General features: G+C 51.6%; 1 protein-coding gene across 2 annotated transcripts; it reads right to left on the reverse strand.

Annotated features, from left to right (window-relative positions):
- Positions 1-9,065: 9,065 nt before the first annotated feature.
- On the reverse strand, positions 9,066-15,901 carry SWI5 (SWI5 homologous recombination repair protein). 2 transcript variants are annotated; one of them, XR_004971126.1, is made up of 6 exons: positions 15,681-15,901; positions 15,367-15,415; positions 12,982-13,103; positions 12,327-12,421; positions 10,804-11,083; positions 9,066-9,317 (listed from the first exon to the last, which is right to left on the reverse strand). XR_004971126.1 is itself a non-coding variant. In XM_036329522.1 (5 exons), the coding sequence occupies exons 1-5, from the start codon at positions 15,884-15,886 to the stop codon at positions 11,019-11,021; spliced, it is 537 nt and encodes a 178-aa protein (XP_036185415.1). In that variant the 5' UTR covers positions 15,887-15,901; the 3' UTR covers positions 10,752-11,018. The 2 variants fall into 2 exon arrangements, 1 of the variants encoding a protein (XP_036185415.1); XM_036329522.1 differs by lacking the exon at positions 9,066-9,317 and having other exon boundaries at positions 10,752-11,083.
- Between the last annotated feature and the right edge of the window lie 85 nt (positions 15,902-15,986).

The following is a 15,986-nucleotide window of genomic DNA, read 5'->3' on the forward strand; positions in this document are numbered from 1 at the left end:
ATTACTCGTATGTCAAATCAAAAAGTGAACGAGTGAGACACGTGGTGCTGGGCTGATGTGGCGTTCCTGTGACGTTCGCTGCACCAACTAGCGGTGGGGTATCTGAAGCTGGCTCGTAACCCGAATTTTAGCTCGCAACTCAAAGCAAAAAATCGGCGGAGAGACGGCTGGTATCTCGAAAAACTCGTTAGTCGGTACACTCGTAAGTCAAGGCCCCACTGTAGTTACAAGTGGGAAACATGATCACCATCCATCAGTAAGGAACTGTTTAAGTACAGCATATACAGGATCCAAAGATCTGATACCGTCAAGAAAATGACCCCTCCCCCATTTTTCTAGCCATTTTCCTGCCAATTTTATTTCTCTCGGCTTTGGATACGTTGCCCCAGTGCACTCTCTCTGTTTGGCCTGGTTGTTTTAACCTGTAGGCATGTGGGTATTTGCCACTGAGAACACTCAGACTCGAGTGAGTTGGCCTCTGGCGAGAGCTCCGGTTTGGGCCCTGAGGGGAAGCATTGCTTGTCTCTGGTCTCTGCTGTCTTCTCGGGAGCGGAGGCCCCGTCACCAGGGCTCCTCACCTTCACTCCGGGCACCCGCAGCTCAGAGCAGTGCTGAGCAGATGTGGGCTCCTGGCTGTGAGGCCTCAAAAGCCCCCTTCTCCGTAGCATGCGCAGAATGATTTCGCCCGCCTCCCCACCCCTGGGGATTGTGGTGGGGACAAATGAAATCGTGGTCGGGTGCTTGTCACAGGCCTGGCACGTACGATGCTCTCTGTATGTGAGCTGTCTGCTTGCTGTGGCTACACTTCTGAACAGTGACCTTAAAGGGTTGTCACAGGTAGAGTCGGAGGCCTTCCCTCCCTTACATTGTTTCTCTGGTATAAAAGTCAGTTGGAAAATGGGCAAACAAACACGACCTCAGCCAGGTGATTAAAGGTCAACATCAACAGTGATAAGTCATGTTGCTAGTATGTACTCTTTTTAAAAAATATATATAGCCCTAACTGGTTTGGCTCAGTGGATAGAGTGTCGGCCTGCGGACTGAAGGATCCCAGGTTCCGTTCTGGTCAAGGGCATGTACCTTGATTGCATGCACATCCCCAGTAGGGGGTGTGCAGGAGGCAGCTGATCAATGTTTCACTGATGTTTCTAACTCTCTATCCCTCTCCCTTCCTCTCTGTAAAAAAAAAAATCAATAAAATTTTTAAAAAGCTGTTCAAGCCGAAGCCGGTTTGGCTCAGTGGATAGAGCGTCGGCCTGCGCACTGAAAGGTCCCAGGTTCGATTCCGGTCAAGGGCATGTACCTTGGTTGCGGGCACATCCCCAGTGGGGAGTGTGCAGGAGGCAGCTGGTCGATGTTTCTCTCTCGTCGATGTTTCTGACTCTCTATCTCTCTCCTTTCCTCTCTGTAAAAACTCAATAAAATATATTTAAAAAAAAAAAAAAAAAAGCTGTTCAACTTTAAAAATTATATATATTGATTTCAGAGAGGAAGGGGGAGGGAGAGAGAGATAGAAACATCAATGATGAGAGAGAATCATTGATTGGCTGCCTCCTGCACGCCCCACACTGGGGATCGAGTGCGTAACTCGGCCATGTGCCCTGACCGAGAATGGAACCGGCTACCTCCTGGCGCATGAGACAAAGATCAACCTACTGAGCTACACTGGCCAGGCCTCTTGATGTGATGTGATGTGATGAAAATGGCCCTTTACATTGGAGGGCTTCCTCCCAATAACCCACAACAAATATATCAAACTCACGTGAGATGTTAATATTATGGGAAACTGCCGAGTATATGGGAATGCTCTATACTCTCAAGTTTTCTGCAAACAACTTACTAAAAGAGTCAATTAAAAAACACAAACATTGTCTGGAGAGATCGTTGAGAATCCAGGTTCTAACCCAAACTCTTGGATTCTGATTCGGTAGGTCTGGAGTGGAGCCCTCGTGGCGGGGCTCAGAGAGCTCCGGGTTCGTGAACATACCTTGGCGCTGAGGGGGGCACACCCGGAGAGCGCCCCTCACCCCTTCTCTCACCCTGCCCTGTGCGTCGCGTCCATTCGCCTGTTCCTGACTGTACCCTTTATAATAAAGTGGTAAACATAAGTGTTTCTTGGAGATCTGTGAACTGTTCAAGCAAATATCAAACATGAGGGGGTTGTGGGAACTCCTGATTTATATAGCCCGTCGGTCAGCAGTACAGGTGACCGCCTGGACTCATGATTAGCATCTGAACCTTAAGCTGTGCAATCTGTTGGCTCCAGGCAGTGTCAGATTTGAGTTAAACTAGGACACCCGTCTGGGCCTAATGAGAGCTGCAGAGTCGCTTGGTGTGAAAAACTCCACGTGCCCGGTGTCGGAAGTACTGCGTGTAGAGGACACAGTTTTCCTTCTCCTGTGTATGGGTTTAGCATGTGTGTGTGGAATGAACCCAAATGGTTAATTTTCTTCAGCAAAGTGGAATAATACCCAGTGTGTGACAAGTGGCTTCTTTCCTTGAACAACAGAGCGTGGCCATTTCTCCCTGTCTGCCCGGCAGGTCTGGCTCCTTCCTGCAGACCCTGTGGGGGTGGCCAGCTCACAGGCTCTCTGAGGAAGGCCCAGCTGCCACTGGAGCCAGGACTCTGGTGAAGAGCTCAAGCTAGGTTCTGTCATCTTATTTACCCTCTCGGGGTTAAGAGCCAGCGTGTTCGATGTTTGTTCCTGCGGAAGGGCCCTTAGCCCTTGGCCTCTCTGGCACTTACAGGGATAACTTAAAGTGAAGGCGGAAATGAGCTGCCACACTCTTTTCCTGAAAGGCTAGACTGATGCCATCGCTGCAAATGGCTCCCAGGGCCCAGGGCCCGGCCCAGAGCCTGGGCAGGTTTGGTGGGCAGCAGGCCAGGTGACCTGAAGGGAAGATGATGACAGTGATATGAATAACAGCAGCTGTCATTTACTGAGGACTTCTGGTGTGCCGGCTCTGTGCTAAGAGCTTTACATTCAAGGTCTCAGCTGCTCCCACGACCACCTGACATGAAACTAACGATTATCCCCCTTGTATGGGTAAGGAAAACTGCTCGGAAGAGACATCCTGCCTAGCAGAGGGCACCTTCGTCTGCATAGGACCTGCCCCTCCATGATTTCTGACCAAGCTGCTGGACATCAGTTTAACCGGCATGCCTCCTGAATCTCTGCCCAGAGGTGATTTCAGACCTGTCTTCCCCTCTTCAGGGTCACCCTAACCGTGGCGAGGCTGAGCCATGAGCAGGTACCTCCACCTGTGCTTACTCGAGCCATATTCACTGCCACCCCTTCCTCTTGTTTAGCATCTCCAGACCTCCGATTACCACCCCCTCCCTCTTACACCAGCCCTCCCTCAGACCAGAATCCCCAGGGAATTTAATCCCCATTTTACAGATGGGGAAACTGAGGCCTAAGAAGGTAATACTTGCCTGGGCCTCACAGCCAGTCAAGGGTAGGTTTGAACTGGGTACCCTGGCTCCAGAGCCCATGCTCGTAATCTCTCTTCACCATGACCTCCCTATCTTGACCTTGGTGGGACCTAGGCCAGCCCTGAGTTGTGTCCCCAGTGAGATTTTCCTATTGAGACCTTGGAGCCAGGGGTGATATGCATAATCAAATCCTGTCTTAAAGTTGTGGTCTTGTTAGATAGGAAACATGGGAATATATATTTCTGCACGTAGACAATTCAGAATAAAATCAAATACTTGGATTAGTGGAATCCAATCCAAAGGAGGGGAAAACTCGGTGGGCAGAGGGGATTGGCAAATCTCAATAGGTAACTGGAACGCAGGCGACATAGGCGATCACACTGAAACAGGCTAGTAAGCTAGGAATAGGGCAACTGAGGCAGAAAGTTAAACAGCAGTTTGCAGCTGTCCAGTAATCCTATCTTCCCTAAACCAAGGACACTTGAGAGTAAATCGTTTGCACTTCTCCCCAACCAGAGGGTAAATGGCTTAAATCACCCTACTCCGGGAAGTCCAATTAGTGCCATATGCCACCCCCCCTCCCCCCGCAAGAATTCCCCTAAATGTCCAGCCTTAAAAACTCAAAACGAAGGTCATAGGGTGAGCAAGCCCTCGCCTTCCTCCCCCTCCCACCTTCCCCCATTGGTATGCATCTCAGGCTTGAAACCAGGGGAGCAATGGGCAGTGGCAATACCCGCCCCCCCCCCCCCCCCCCCCCGCCCCGACCCTGTCCCCAAGGTCCCTTTTCTCTGACTTCTTGGTGAGCCAAAGCAGACCAGCCTAGGCTTATTTCCCCAGCCGTTTCCTGTGTCACCGCCCCCAGCTTTGATAAGTACCCTCTAAAATTCACCTAGGCTTGTATTGTGAAAGTTTTTTCTACACGAAGTCAAGAACCCACACCCTACCAGCCGGCTCTAGGCGGCCTCACTAAGGGCCAGGTCTCCTTTCCCGTAACAACATCACCTCATTTGGAGTCCTTATTGACACAGAGATTATAAAAGAGGTCAGAGTGGCTTATCTCGATCTCAGGATTGTGGGGGGCAGGGGTACCCCTGAGTCATGCCCAAATATTTGGTCAACATGCAGCCTCAGTCTGCAGGGAAAAACCACCCCAAATCCCTTGGGATGGTAAAATGTTTTCCTTAGTAGGTGTTTTTAACCCTGAAAGGTTAGAAATGAACAATGATTGCTAAATTGTGCCAAATGTGTAAGCAACTTGAGCTTTGTAAGTTGAGCTTTAAATTTTAAGTTAAACTATTGGGTTGATTTATTTCAAGAAAGACTTTTTAAAGCCAAATATAGTGCAAATAATTCCGTATACGAAATGTGCTCTCAGAAACACTAGCAACTTCATTAACAAACCCACAGGCTCCCACATTTGCCAGTTGCCTGCCTGGCAACTGTTTTATTGTCTGTCTCCCCTCCTTAGAATGTAAGCTCCACAAGGACAGGGATGTTTGTCTGTTTTCCTTACTATTGCGTCCGCATAGGTTAGAGCAGTGCCTGGAAAAATACTTGTTGGATGAATGAATGAATGCCCGAATAAATGAATGAGTATCCATGCCCAAATACTACAGCTTTCAAGGCAAAAGTTTTCTCTTCATACACTCCCAGCCTACTCCCCTCTCCCCCTCTCTACATGCCCTCTCTCTTATTCCTTCCCAGCCCTCCTCCCTCCACCCCTCCCCAGAGGCCACTGCACCCAGAAGATTGGCTCATTAAGGCTCCACTTTAAGCCAAAAGGACCTTGCATTCACCAGGGACCAGAAATATGCTTAGAACACACAAGCATATCATCATATAATGAGCTGACATTTGTCTCTGTGATCATTAAACCAGCCTTTATATCTATGATCACTTGTGAAGTGGCCACAGTGGGTATTATTTTACCTACTTTATAGATGTGGAAACTGAGGCCTGGAGAGGAGGAGCCCAGCCTCCTGGATCTGTCTATACGTGGCACACCACGCTGAGCTTTCTCTGTGTGGCCACAGGATAAAAAACAAACAAAAAGCCATATCCACCACCGTATTATCAACATCCGGATCTCCCCTGCATATCCCGTCAGTCCCTCCTTTGAGCACCTCCCTCCGCTGGAGACCTGGGACTCATCTGGAGATGGGCTGGATAACAGGAGGGACTGATATTAGTCACACAAAGAAGTTCCTGCGTGGGTGAGACTGGGCTCAGGATGCTGCTGGGGGTGGTGCAGGTTGACTAAGAGAGACAAGCATCAGGCGGGCGGCTCAGGTGTGGTTGGAGGAGTGGTGGGGCTGTCCTGGGGCTTCCAGAGCCCCTGTGATCAGCAGAGAAGCCTGTGCTCAGTGACTCCGTGACCAGAACTCTTCTCCATGTGGTCCGCACTCCCAACCTCTCCAGGTCCTATCTGAGCCCCTAGTAAGCCAGGACCTAGAAGAGCCCTAAGAAGGCAAGCAGGACCGGCTCCTCCCTGGCAAACCAGCCGGGCAGGTCTGCTGGTGCCAGGGTGGAGGGTGGAGCAGCAGGCAAACTCCAGCCCAGGAACAGAGCTGACAAATGCCTGGGTCTCGGGGAGCTCTGGGGAGAAGCCAGAGGAAAGCCACCTGGGTTTGGCCTAGAGCTGGCTCTGGGGCCCGTGGCTCTGGAGGTGGGTTTAGAGAGAGCTGGTTTGGAGGCAGGATTTGATCAGACATTATTACTTGTTATTAAAAGTTATTAAAAGCAATTTGTCAATTGTTAAGGAACACTCACTGGAGAGGCCAGGTACCAAGACACCTGGGTTGCTCATTAAAAAATATATAAGTCTGCCTCAGGCCTGCAAAATCAGAATCCCGAGGGAGGGGCTAGGGACTCGAATTGTTACTTACTTATTTTATTATTTTTTTGTTAATCCTCACCTGAGGATATTTTTTCTCATTGACATTTAGAGAGAGTAGAAGGGGGTGCGGAGAGAAGGGAACATCGATGTGAGGGAGACACATTGATCGATTGGTTGCCTCTTGTACACGCTCCAACCGGGGCAGGGGATCGAACCTGCAACCCAGGCCCTTGACTGGGAATCATACTCTTGATCCTTCAGTTCACAGGACGACTTTCCAACCACTGAGCATCACTGACCAAGGCCCAAATTTTATTTTAAAAAGCCCTCTCGGATACTTGTGATGCTCAGAGGTTTAGAAATTATTCCCAGGCCTTTAAAAGAGCATGTCCTTGGAGCCCTCAATCTCTGAGTCCGCTATTTACCTGTGTTTCTTTGGGAAAGTGATTTAACCTCTCGGAGCTTTATTTGCTTCATCTGGAAAATGGGGATAACCATTAGGCAAACATGCAATAGCCACACTGAGCGCTAGGTTTGGGGCCTGGCACAGAGCATGTGCTCAGCGTGTTAGCTGCCCGGATTTTCATTGCAGCTGAGATCCTGTGGGATTCTGGGATGAAACAAGAAACTGAGAGAGGCAGAGGTCAGGCGAGGATCGGCTCCTGTTCAGAGTTCCCGATGTTGGGAATGAGGGGCTCACTGAGAAGAGAGCAAAGTCTCTTACTCAGAGAAATTAGGAGAGAGGGGCCAAGGCCAAGCCCAAGGTCAAAGCTGAGGCTGTTCATTTCTGAACGCTGGCCTGGCTGCTGGGTCAGGGCCATGTGCAGATACAACTTGTAAGAAGTGCAGCAGAGATTTGTGGTTAAGACCTTGGGCTTAACTTAGAGAGTTCTGGGTTCAAGTTCTGACTCCTTTTATTAATGCATGACCTTGGGTAAGATACTCAAGAGAGGATGAGCCTCTGCCGGGCGTGTAGAACAGCACATGGCAGCCAGGCTCTGAGGTTTAGACCTGTGACCTTGAGCAGATAGCTCCTCCCCGAGCTTCAGTTTGGGGACACTGAACTGGGATACATGGGAGAACCTCACCTAGCCACTGACCCGCAGTGTTTCCTAATGTTGGTTGTTACTACCACCCAAACCTTCTCAGGGGAAACCTTTGCTTGTAGCTGGGCCCCTTACCTGGCCTTCCTCCTCTTTCTCCCTTCCCAAGGTGTCCCCTTCTTCTTCTTCTTCTTCTTCTTCTTCTTCTTCTTCTTTTTTTAAAATATATTTTATTGATTTTTTACAGAGAGGAAGGGAGAGGGAGAGTTAGAAACATCAATGAGAGAGAAACATCGATCAGCTGCCTCCTGCACACCCCCACTGGGGATGTGCCCGCAACCAAGGTACATGCCCTTGACCGGAATCGAACCCGGGACCCTTCAGTCCGCAGGCCGAAGCTCTATCCCCTGGGCCAAACCGGTTAGGGCATGTCCCCTTCTTCTAAGCAAAGCTAAAGTGGGGTGCTGGCCTGGCTGTAGTGGGTTCCATCTCCAGTTAGGGTGTATATGAAAGGAACTGATTGATGTTTCTCTCTCTCTCTCTCTCTTCTCTCTCTCAAAAGCAATAAACATATCCTCATGTTACTGTAAAAACACCTTTAAAAAAATAAATAAATAATGTGAGGTGCCAAGCAGTGACACTCCCTCGGTGAGGTCAGGCTGCCCTGAAATGACCCCTTCGGTTCCCAGGGACGAGAATGCAGGCGGTTTTGAACTTGTGTTTTGAACTTCTGTCTTGCCAGGTGATAAATATTTTCAGGGAACTTGGCCCTGGATGTGATCAAACAGACTGCACACTACAAGGTCAGAGTTCCCCCGGGCGGCCTGTTTTCCGCAGGCCCTGAGAAATGTCACTCTCTATCCACATCTCACAACCAGTTGGCTTCTTACTGACTTGGGGGGAGGAGGGGTCTCACTCCATACTCCTGGGAGGACTGCTGCCAGAGAAAACACTCTCTTCTCTAAGGGGCGCTGGGAGAATCTACTCTGTGGCCTCTGACTTCCCAGCGAGGCCCTCCAGGGGTAGCCTCCTAGCCGCTGGGCTCATCTCTGAGTGGACACTGCCCCCTTGGGGCAGCCTCTCACCATGACATCTGGGAGAAGGGAATCGCAAAAGGAGGAAATGGTCCCAGATGCTGCTTTCCTTCCAAGCGTCCTATTCAGTGCCTTAAAATTGGACCCTGACCTGGCTGGTTTGGCTCAGTGGATAGAGTGTCGGTCTGTGGACTGAAGGCTCTTGGGTTCGATTCCAGTCAAGGGCATATGCCCGGGTTGCGGGCTTGATCCCCAGTGTGGGGTATGCAGGAGGCAGCCAATCAATGATTCTCTCTCATCATTGATGTTTCTATCTCTCCCTCTCCATTCCTCTCTGAAATCAATAACAATATATTTAAAAAATATTAAAATTGGCTCCTAATGCAAAAGTCTTTGGAGCACTGGCAGTGTATTCGCCCTCAGCTTCAGAAGCTGGAATCTACCCAAGTGCCTTTGCTGCCTTCCAGAAGAAATGCAACTCAGGGCGACTGCCGGAAAGCAAGGCCACAGCAACAAGAGGGGGACTCCAGCTCATCTAATTTGTAAAGACGCGAGGGGCTTAGGGAACAAGTGACAAGTGTCCTTGCTTTCTAGTAACATGTGGAATTAGGGTTGAGAGTAAGATTAGAGTTAAGCAAAATAACTGGTATAGAGTTAAGGGACAGGAGGAAAGATATCTTGCTATAAGTTTTTATTTTTATTTGGTTAATCCTCACTCGAGGATATTTTCCCATTGATTTTTAGAGAGAGTGGAAGGAAGGGGGAGAGAGAGAGAGAAAGAAACATCGATGTAAAGTTTGATGCCAAAAAGGGGATGGAAGAAATAAAGAAAGCAAGCATCAGTTACAGGGAGGCCAGGACTAATTAAGCCAGGCTGAGAACTCAGGAGTTAAGAGGTGCTGTGGTGGGGGGGTGGAGGTGTGGGTCCCACAGCTTCTGTATTGCCAACAGAATGGTGACTTTGAGTGCTGCATAGAAATATGGGGGAAAAAGAAAAAAAGTCAATAATCCTGCTACTTAAATAAGCATGATTACTATTTTGGTGCATTCCCTCCGTTACTTTTTCCTACATGTCTTTATTGGATTAAAATGTTTATTGATTGATTGATTTGGAAAGAGAGAACGAGAGAGAGAAAGAGAGAAGATGTTTCACTTATTTATGCATCATTGGTTGCTTCCTGTATGTGCTCTGACCGGGGATGGAACCCCAAACCTTGGCGTGTTGGGACAATGCTCTACCCACCTGAGCTACCTGCCCGGGCTCTTTATCGGACTTTCTACATCCTAAGAGTTAAATCATCCAGCATGTGAGTTGCAGGAAGTGAAACTGCACCCACTCCCTATCGCTCACAACGCAGAGCTGCGCTGGACTGTGTTTGGGCTCCTTTTCTATTCACTCTCCCCCTGCACTCAGTCCTTTCGTGCCCTGGACCCAAGTTCTCTGCTTCCGGGCCTTTGCAAATGCCACGTCCCCCTGGAATGCCCTCCCGCATCCCTGTCTGGCTGCCTCCTTCTAACAGCAGGCATTGATGTCTCTTCTCCCGGGAAGTTTCTCCATGTTCCAGGTTGGGTGCCACTCAAATGTGCTCCCGGAACCCCTTTTATCAAACATGTCATTGTTTCTTAGTTCCCTGACCTCCTGCTGGCAGGCGAGCAGAGACCGAGAGACCGTGGCTCCCTGCTCCTGGTATTGACTTGAAATTTTTTTTTAAATATATTTTTCTTGATTGGTTGGTTTTTAGAAACTATTCTTACTTCACTTCATGCCAGCCTGTCCCCAAGAGCTGCTGTCACATCTGAACTCTTATGTGAATGTCCAGAGGACAGGGCCAGAGCGGCAGCTGGAACAGTCAGAACTCTTAGCAGGTCTGGTGTGAAAGCCTGTCGTTCTGGATTGCACGGAGCAGTTGCGACACTCCAGTTTCACCCTGCCAGGGATAGCTGGTCACGGTAAGCGACACCCAGTGAGGAAGTGACAGCTCACCCTCGCTTGGCAGGGGTTACAGTTAGGGATCGGAACCCTCATTCTGCAGATCAGCTTACAAGGTAAGAAATCTTCTCAATGTTGCTATTTCACTCTCAGCTCTTACTTGCTTGTCCCCAACCCAGAAAGGCAGCATTGCAAACCAACAGCTTCAGAGTTAGACTTGGGCTCGAATCCCTGTTCTGCTCCTCACTGGCTGTGTGACCTTGGGCAAGTCACTTTGCCTCTCTGAGCCTCAATTTGCTCATCTGAAAAGTGGGGACAGCAAAACTAAATCCTCATAGGATGGGTTTTAGCATTTGAGATAATGGACGTAAAGCACTTAGCACAGTGCCCGGCTCACGTAAGATTGTTCTAACAAAGGCAGGCTGGCTCCCAGGTGAGATGGGGCTATCAGAGGAGGGGGACAGCATCCAGATTCACATCAAGATTATCTACATGTTTATTTACAAATAGGACAACGTACATACATGCACAGGTGTCACTGGACCACTCGGGAGTCCTGGAGCTGGAAACACACCTTCTGCTTCCCCGGGCTCCCTCCTGCCTCGGGCGGGCTCACTGGAAAAGGGCTGCTGACACGTGCTTGCTGGAAAGCCTGGAGGTGCACTGCTTGGGCTCTCACACTTCTCATGGCCACATCGCCCGTCCCAGTGTCCGTGGACAAGGCGCTGGGAGCCTCCGCTCAGTCACTCATGTCCAGGCCAAATTCTGGATACAACTCTTTGGTGGCGACACCTCGGATCACGGCTGAAAGGAAGGATGAATGTCCAGTGGGAGAATGGCCACATCCCTGACCACCCAGCCCCCACTCCTGCACCTTCTTCCTGCTCCCCCAGTTGCCAAGATAACCCCCTGCCTGGCCATCCCAAACTAAGCTCACTGAACCCTTACCCCACTTTGCAGAGGAACCAAACAAAGTTCCCCTCCAATTTTTTCTCCACCCAGAGCAGCTGCAGCCATCTGCTGAGAATGGAAATACACATTTGCGTTTATGCAGCACCTCCTGTAAACCCGCCTGCTGCAAACCCGGCCTCCTTAGCCTGGCCCCGCTGCCTGCCCTGGCCATTTGGTGACATTCCTCCTGCTCCCTCAAAGGCCCTCTTTCCTCCCATGGGATGGGCTCACCCTCAGAGGCCTCCCCTCGCCCCCACTTGCCACCTGTTCCTGCCTCTCCATCTCTGCCCTTTGATTCATTCCTTCATGGCACTTAACACGTTTTATAATTCCTTTGTGTTCCTTAGTTAGTGACCATTCCCCTCCCCACCAACATGGACGGACACAGAAGTCACATGAAAACAGAGCCTTTCACGTGTGCACTTCTCCGAAGTGTCCCCATGCCTGTAGAGCAGCACAGGGCAGGTGCTCAGTAAACACTCACTGAGCAAGTGACAGCGGACAGGCCACCTGCTCGAGCTCCTGGGACCTAAAGGACAGGCCTCAAGCTGGGGTCTATCTAGCAAGCACATGTCCTAACCACTAGGCACAGTCACCTTGCATTGCTTTCTCCCTGCCCTGCTCATCCTCCTCTTCACCATCGATAATTCCCTCATCCTGTCTTCTCTTTCCCCCCGTTTGGGACCCATTCCTGACTGAAACAGAGAAGCCCTCCCTGCGGCAGGGGCATTCAGGGAGCGGGGCAGCTGAGAAGGACGGGAGGGTCGGCAAGTTAGAATGCCCGGGAGATGGCCATGGCCGGGTAGCTCAGTTGGTTAAGTGTTGCCCTGATACGCCAAGGTTGCAGGTTTGATCCCAGCTCAGGGAACATACAAGAATCACCCATGAATACATAAATAAGTGGAACAACAAATCAATTTTTTTTTTTTTCCCCCCCCCCCCCGCCCCGCTTTCTCTCTCTCAAATCAATCAGTCAATCAATAAAAATTTTAAAAGAAAAAAACGAACAAACAGTAGCCCAGGAGGAAAATCCAACCACCGGTGGGGGGTAGGGACTCCCTCTAAGCCTGTTTGCTCCCTGGGGCCCGCCGCTCACCTAGTTTGCCCAGCAGCATCTGGCCCACATCTTTGATGTCGTTATACTCGTGGAGCTGGGAGATGTGGTCCTCCAGCTCATCCACACTGTAGCCTCTGGGGGGAGGGATGGAGAAAGAGAAAGCGATGAGGACCCAAGGTTCAGGGAGTAACATCTATTTAACAAATGTTCACAAAGGGCCTACCAGGTGCTCAGCACTGCGACAGAGAGAAGGCAGGATAGACCCTGCCCACTGAAGCTGACAGTAACGGGATGTGTCCCTGGCAAAAGCTCCCTGTACCAACCACACTGGTACGGTGTGACCCTGGCCACGGCTGAGGGATTCACTGATGGGCACATGGGTGCTAGTCAGAAACCCCTCAAGTGTGAAACGCACATTCAACAGCTGCTCAGCCTGAGCCGTGCGGCTGGAGCAAGGGGCTGGGAAACTCAGGAGCTGCCGAAGAACCAGCTTCCCCCGGGCACTGAAAACCCCGCTGCAGGGAGGAAAGCAGGCTGGGTGCAGACGAAGCAGAGGCAGATAATGTGGGCCCCGAGAGAGGCTGCTAAGGCAGCCTGAATCTAGCGGTGCAGTTCTGTCTTTATGCTGAGCAGGAATGACTGGGCTGCAGTCACTGGGCAAGTTAAGTACACTGAGGAACCCAACTAGACTTACTCAGATATTAACTGGGAGATCTCCTTGTCCAGCACGTCCCTCTTCTCCTTCAGCTTCTGAATGTCAAGGTGCGGAGAATCCTCGCGGGCCCCATCAGCCTGGCCACCCTTGGAAGATGGCCGCTGAGTGGCACAAATAGCCATTAGCTGGACTGGCCGTTTCCACATTCAGAACCAGAAGTTGTCCCCCAGCAGCCACTCCCTGCTTCTGCCACCACCCAACCCCAAAGGTGACCACATTTCCCAGCTTCCCTTGCAAGTAGATGTGGCCCTATAACTTAGTCTGGTAAGTGGAACTTAATCAGAAAAGGTGTATGCTATGCCTGGGAACTGGCCTTCCTCCTTCCTGCCAGCTGAATATGGAAGTAACATGGAGTGAACAGCATTTTGGATGATGAGGTAGAAGCCACGTTGAAGGTGTGGTGGAATAAGACAGAGGCCTGGGTCCCTGAAGACTGTTTAAGCCACCACTATTTTGGGTTTTCTTTCACTCCCAGCCAAACCCAATTCTAACCAAAGGGCCTACCCTGGCCCCCAGTCTGAACCCAGAGATTCCGCCTCAGGTCTATGTGGATTCTTCTCTCCAGTTGGCGAAGTCGCTGGGTTTATAATCTCTTAGATAACAGAGTCTACAGTCTGTGGCTGTAGTCCATCTTTGCCTTTCTGCTTCCAAAGGCTGCACAGGCCAGTGCCTGGTGCACTGCTTATCTCCAGGAAACGGGTGTTGGACCAACGGTCTACACATGATGCAGAAAGAGACCGAGGAAGATGTGGTTCCTATTCTTAGGACGGGCAGTCACCAAAGAGTGAGTAGGCACCATCTTCCAGGCACTGGCAAGGCTCCCGGGGTTCAGCGATGGAGAAGACAGCAAGCCCGACCCTCTGCTTTCATGGAACGGATAGCCTCGTCCCAAACAGAAAACTCCCAACCATTAGCTCTTCCTCCAGAGATCTTCACTCAAAGCCCTACTCACAGGCCACGCTTCATCAGAAAGGGCTTCTCTCACCACCCATTTCAACGGTCTCTCCTCGCCTGACCGGTGTGGCTCAGTGGTTGAGCGTCAACTTATGACCCAGGAGGTCACGGTTCGATTCCCAGTCAGGGCACATGGCCGGGTTGTAGGCTCGATCCCCAGGAGGGGGTGTGCCGGAGGCAACTGATCAATGGTTCTCTCTCATCATTAATGTTTCTATCTCTCTCTTCCTCTCTGAAATCAATAAAAATATATCTTAAAAAATAAATGGCCTCTCCTCAACCACTCACTATCCCTTTGTCCTGATGTTTTATGACATCTGACATGTCATGCCTTTCATTGATAATACTAGAGGTCCGGTACACAAAATTCGTGCACTGGAGGGAGGGTCCCTCAGCCCAGCCTGTGCCCTCTCGCTGTCTGGGAGCCCTCTCTCCTTACCGCCCGTCTGCTCACTGCTCCTTATTGCTCAGCTCGCTGCTCCTTAGCCCTGCCTCAGAGGCAGGAGAGAGGCTCCGGCCACCACCACTGCGCTCACCAGCCCTTGGCCCGGCTTCTGGCTGAGCGGTGCACCCCCTGTGGGAGTGCACTGACCACCAGGGAGCAGCTCCTGCACTGAGCGTCTGCCCCCTGGTGGTCAGTGCGCATCATAGCGACCGGTTGTTCTGGTCATTCCGCAGCAATAGTCGCTTAGACTTTTAGTGTATAGATTATTTTCACTGTTGGCCTTACATCACTGGAGTGTAAACGCCACGAGGGCAAGGACTTTGTTATGCTTACTGCCGAATGCACTGCGTCTACAACAACCATACCTGGCACATAGTAGGCACGCCATACCATTGGCCAAATGAACGAGCGAATGACAAATTAGCAATCAACTAACCACAAGGTGGGAAAGTGCGTCGAAGCTGAAGTACAGTGTGCTAAGGGGATGTCTAACAGGGTCACTGGGTTGAGCCAGAAGTGGGGGTGAGGCTGCTCTGGGGAAACTCAATTGTCAAGGATGTGTAGGCATCAGCTTGGCAAAAAGCTGGAAGAAGAGCATCCCAGACGGAGGACAGGGCATCCAAATGCTCTGAGACAGGAGAGCCCGCCCGTGTGAGGGGCCCGAGTGGCTTACGTGTGGGTAGGGTGGGGGGGGAGGGGACGGTGGTGTGGAAAAGGAGCCACCATCCATCCGGCTGTGTCAGGGACGGGGAGAGACAGAGCACACTTGGGTGCCCCTGACAAGGACAGCACATGCCTCTTGTCTGCAGCTTGGAGGGCACGAGGGAAAGGGGAAGGACCGGGAGATGACCTGGAGTTTCTCCGCAGAACCAGCGGGCTGGGGGGAGGCCTTCCAGGGGGCCGGGAGAGCAGGGCCTTACCGGGCGGAGGGCGAGAGTGTGGGGACGGGGCTCAGGCATACTCACAGGGGATCGGAAGGCCCCGCGGCAACTTTTGGAAAGTCCTGGCTGCGTCCTGGAGAGGAATCCGAGGGAGACATGGCTGATTGGAACAAGGATGCGCTCCGGGAAGAAGGGGTACTGTGGCGTGTGGGAGGAGCGACGGGGCAGTCGGGGAGGGGGCAGATATGCTCCCGGGGCCAAGGGAGAGATCCCCGAGGAAGGGGAGATCCCGAGGGATGGCGGGTGCGGAGGGGCTGGTGGGGGTCTGTGGAAAGTGGGGAGTCGGGAAAGGGACGTGAAGGGATGAGCTTATCCCCTGCTGTCCGCTCCTAGCCCACCTCCTCAGTCCTGGGGTCCGGGGCCCCCGTTGCGGGGGGGTCTGCAGTGCAGGAGGGTCCAGGTCGGGGGCGGGAGAGCGACCTCTCAGGTCCGCCAGGTAAGCAAAGTCCTGCGACGGAGACCGGGAACCGCCACACAGCGAGCTGCGCGCGCACCCGGCGAGGTCGGGCCCCGCCCCCCAGAGGTGGGCGGAGACAGATTTCATTGTGACTCCGCCTGTTCCTCCCGGCCGGAGCCGGCCTGGCCACGCCCCCTTCGCTTTCATCTTTCTCATAGACCAATGATATTGAAGCACTAAGGCCACG

Source organism: Myotis myotis, unplaced genomic scaffold, assembly GCF_014108235.1.
Source record: "Myotis myotis isolate mMyoMyo1 unplaced genomic scaffold, mMyoMyo1.p scaffold_m19_p_12, whole genome shotgun sequence".
In the NCBI taxonomy this organism is placed as follows: domain Eukaryota; kingdom Metazoa; phylum Chordata; class Mammalia; order Chiroptera; family Vespertilionidae; genus Myotis; species Myotis myotis.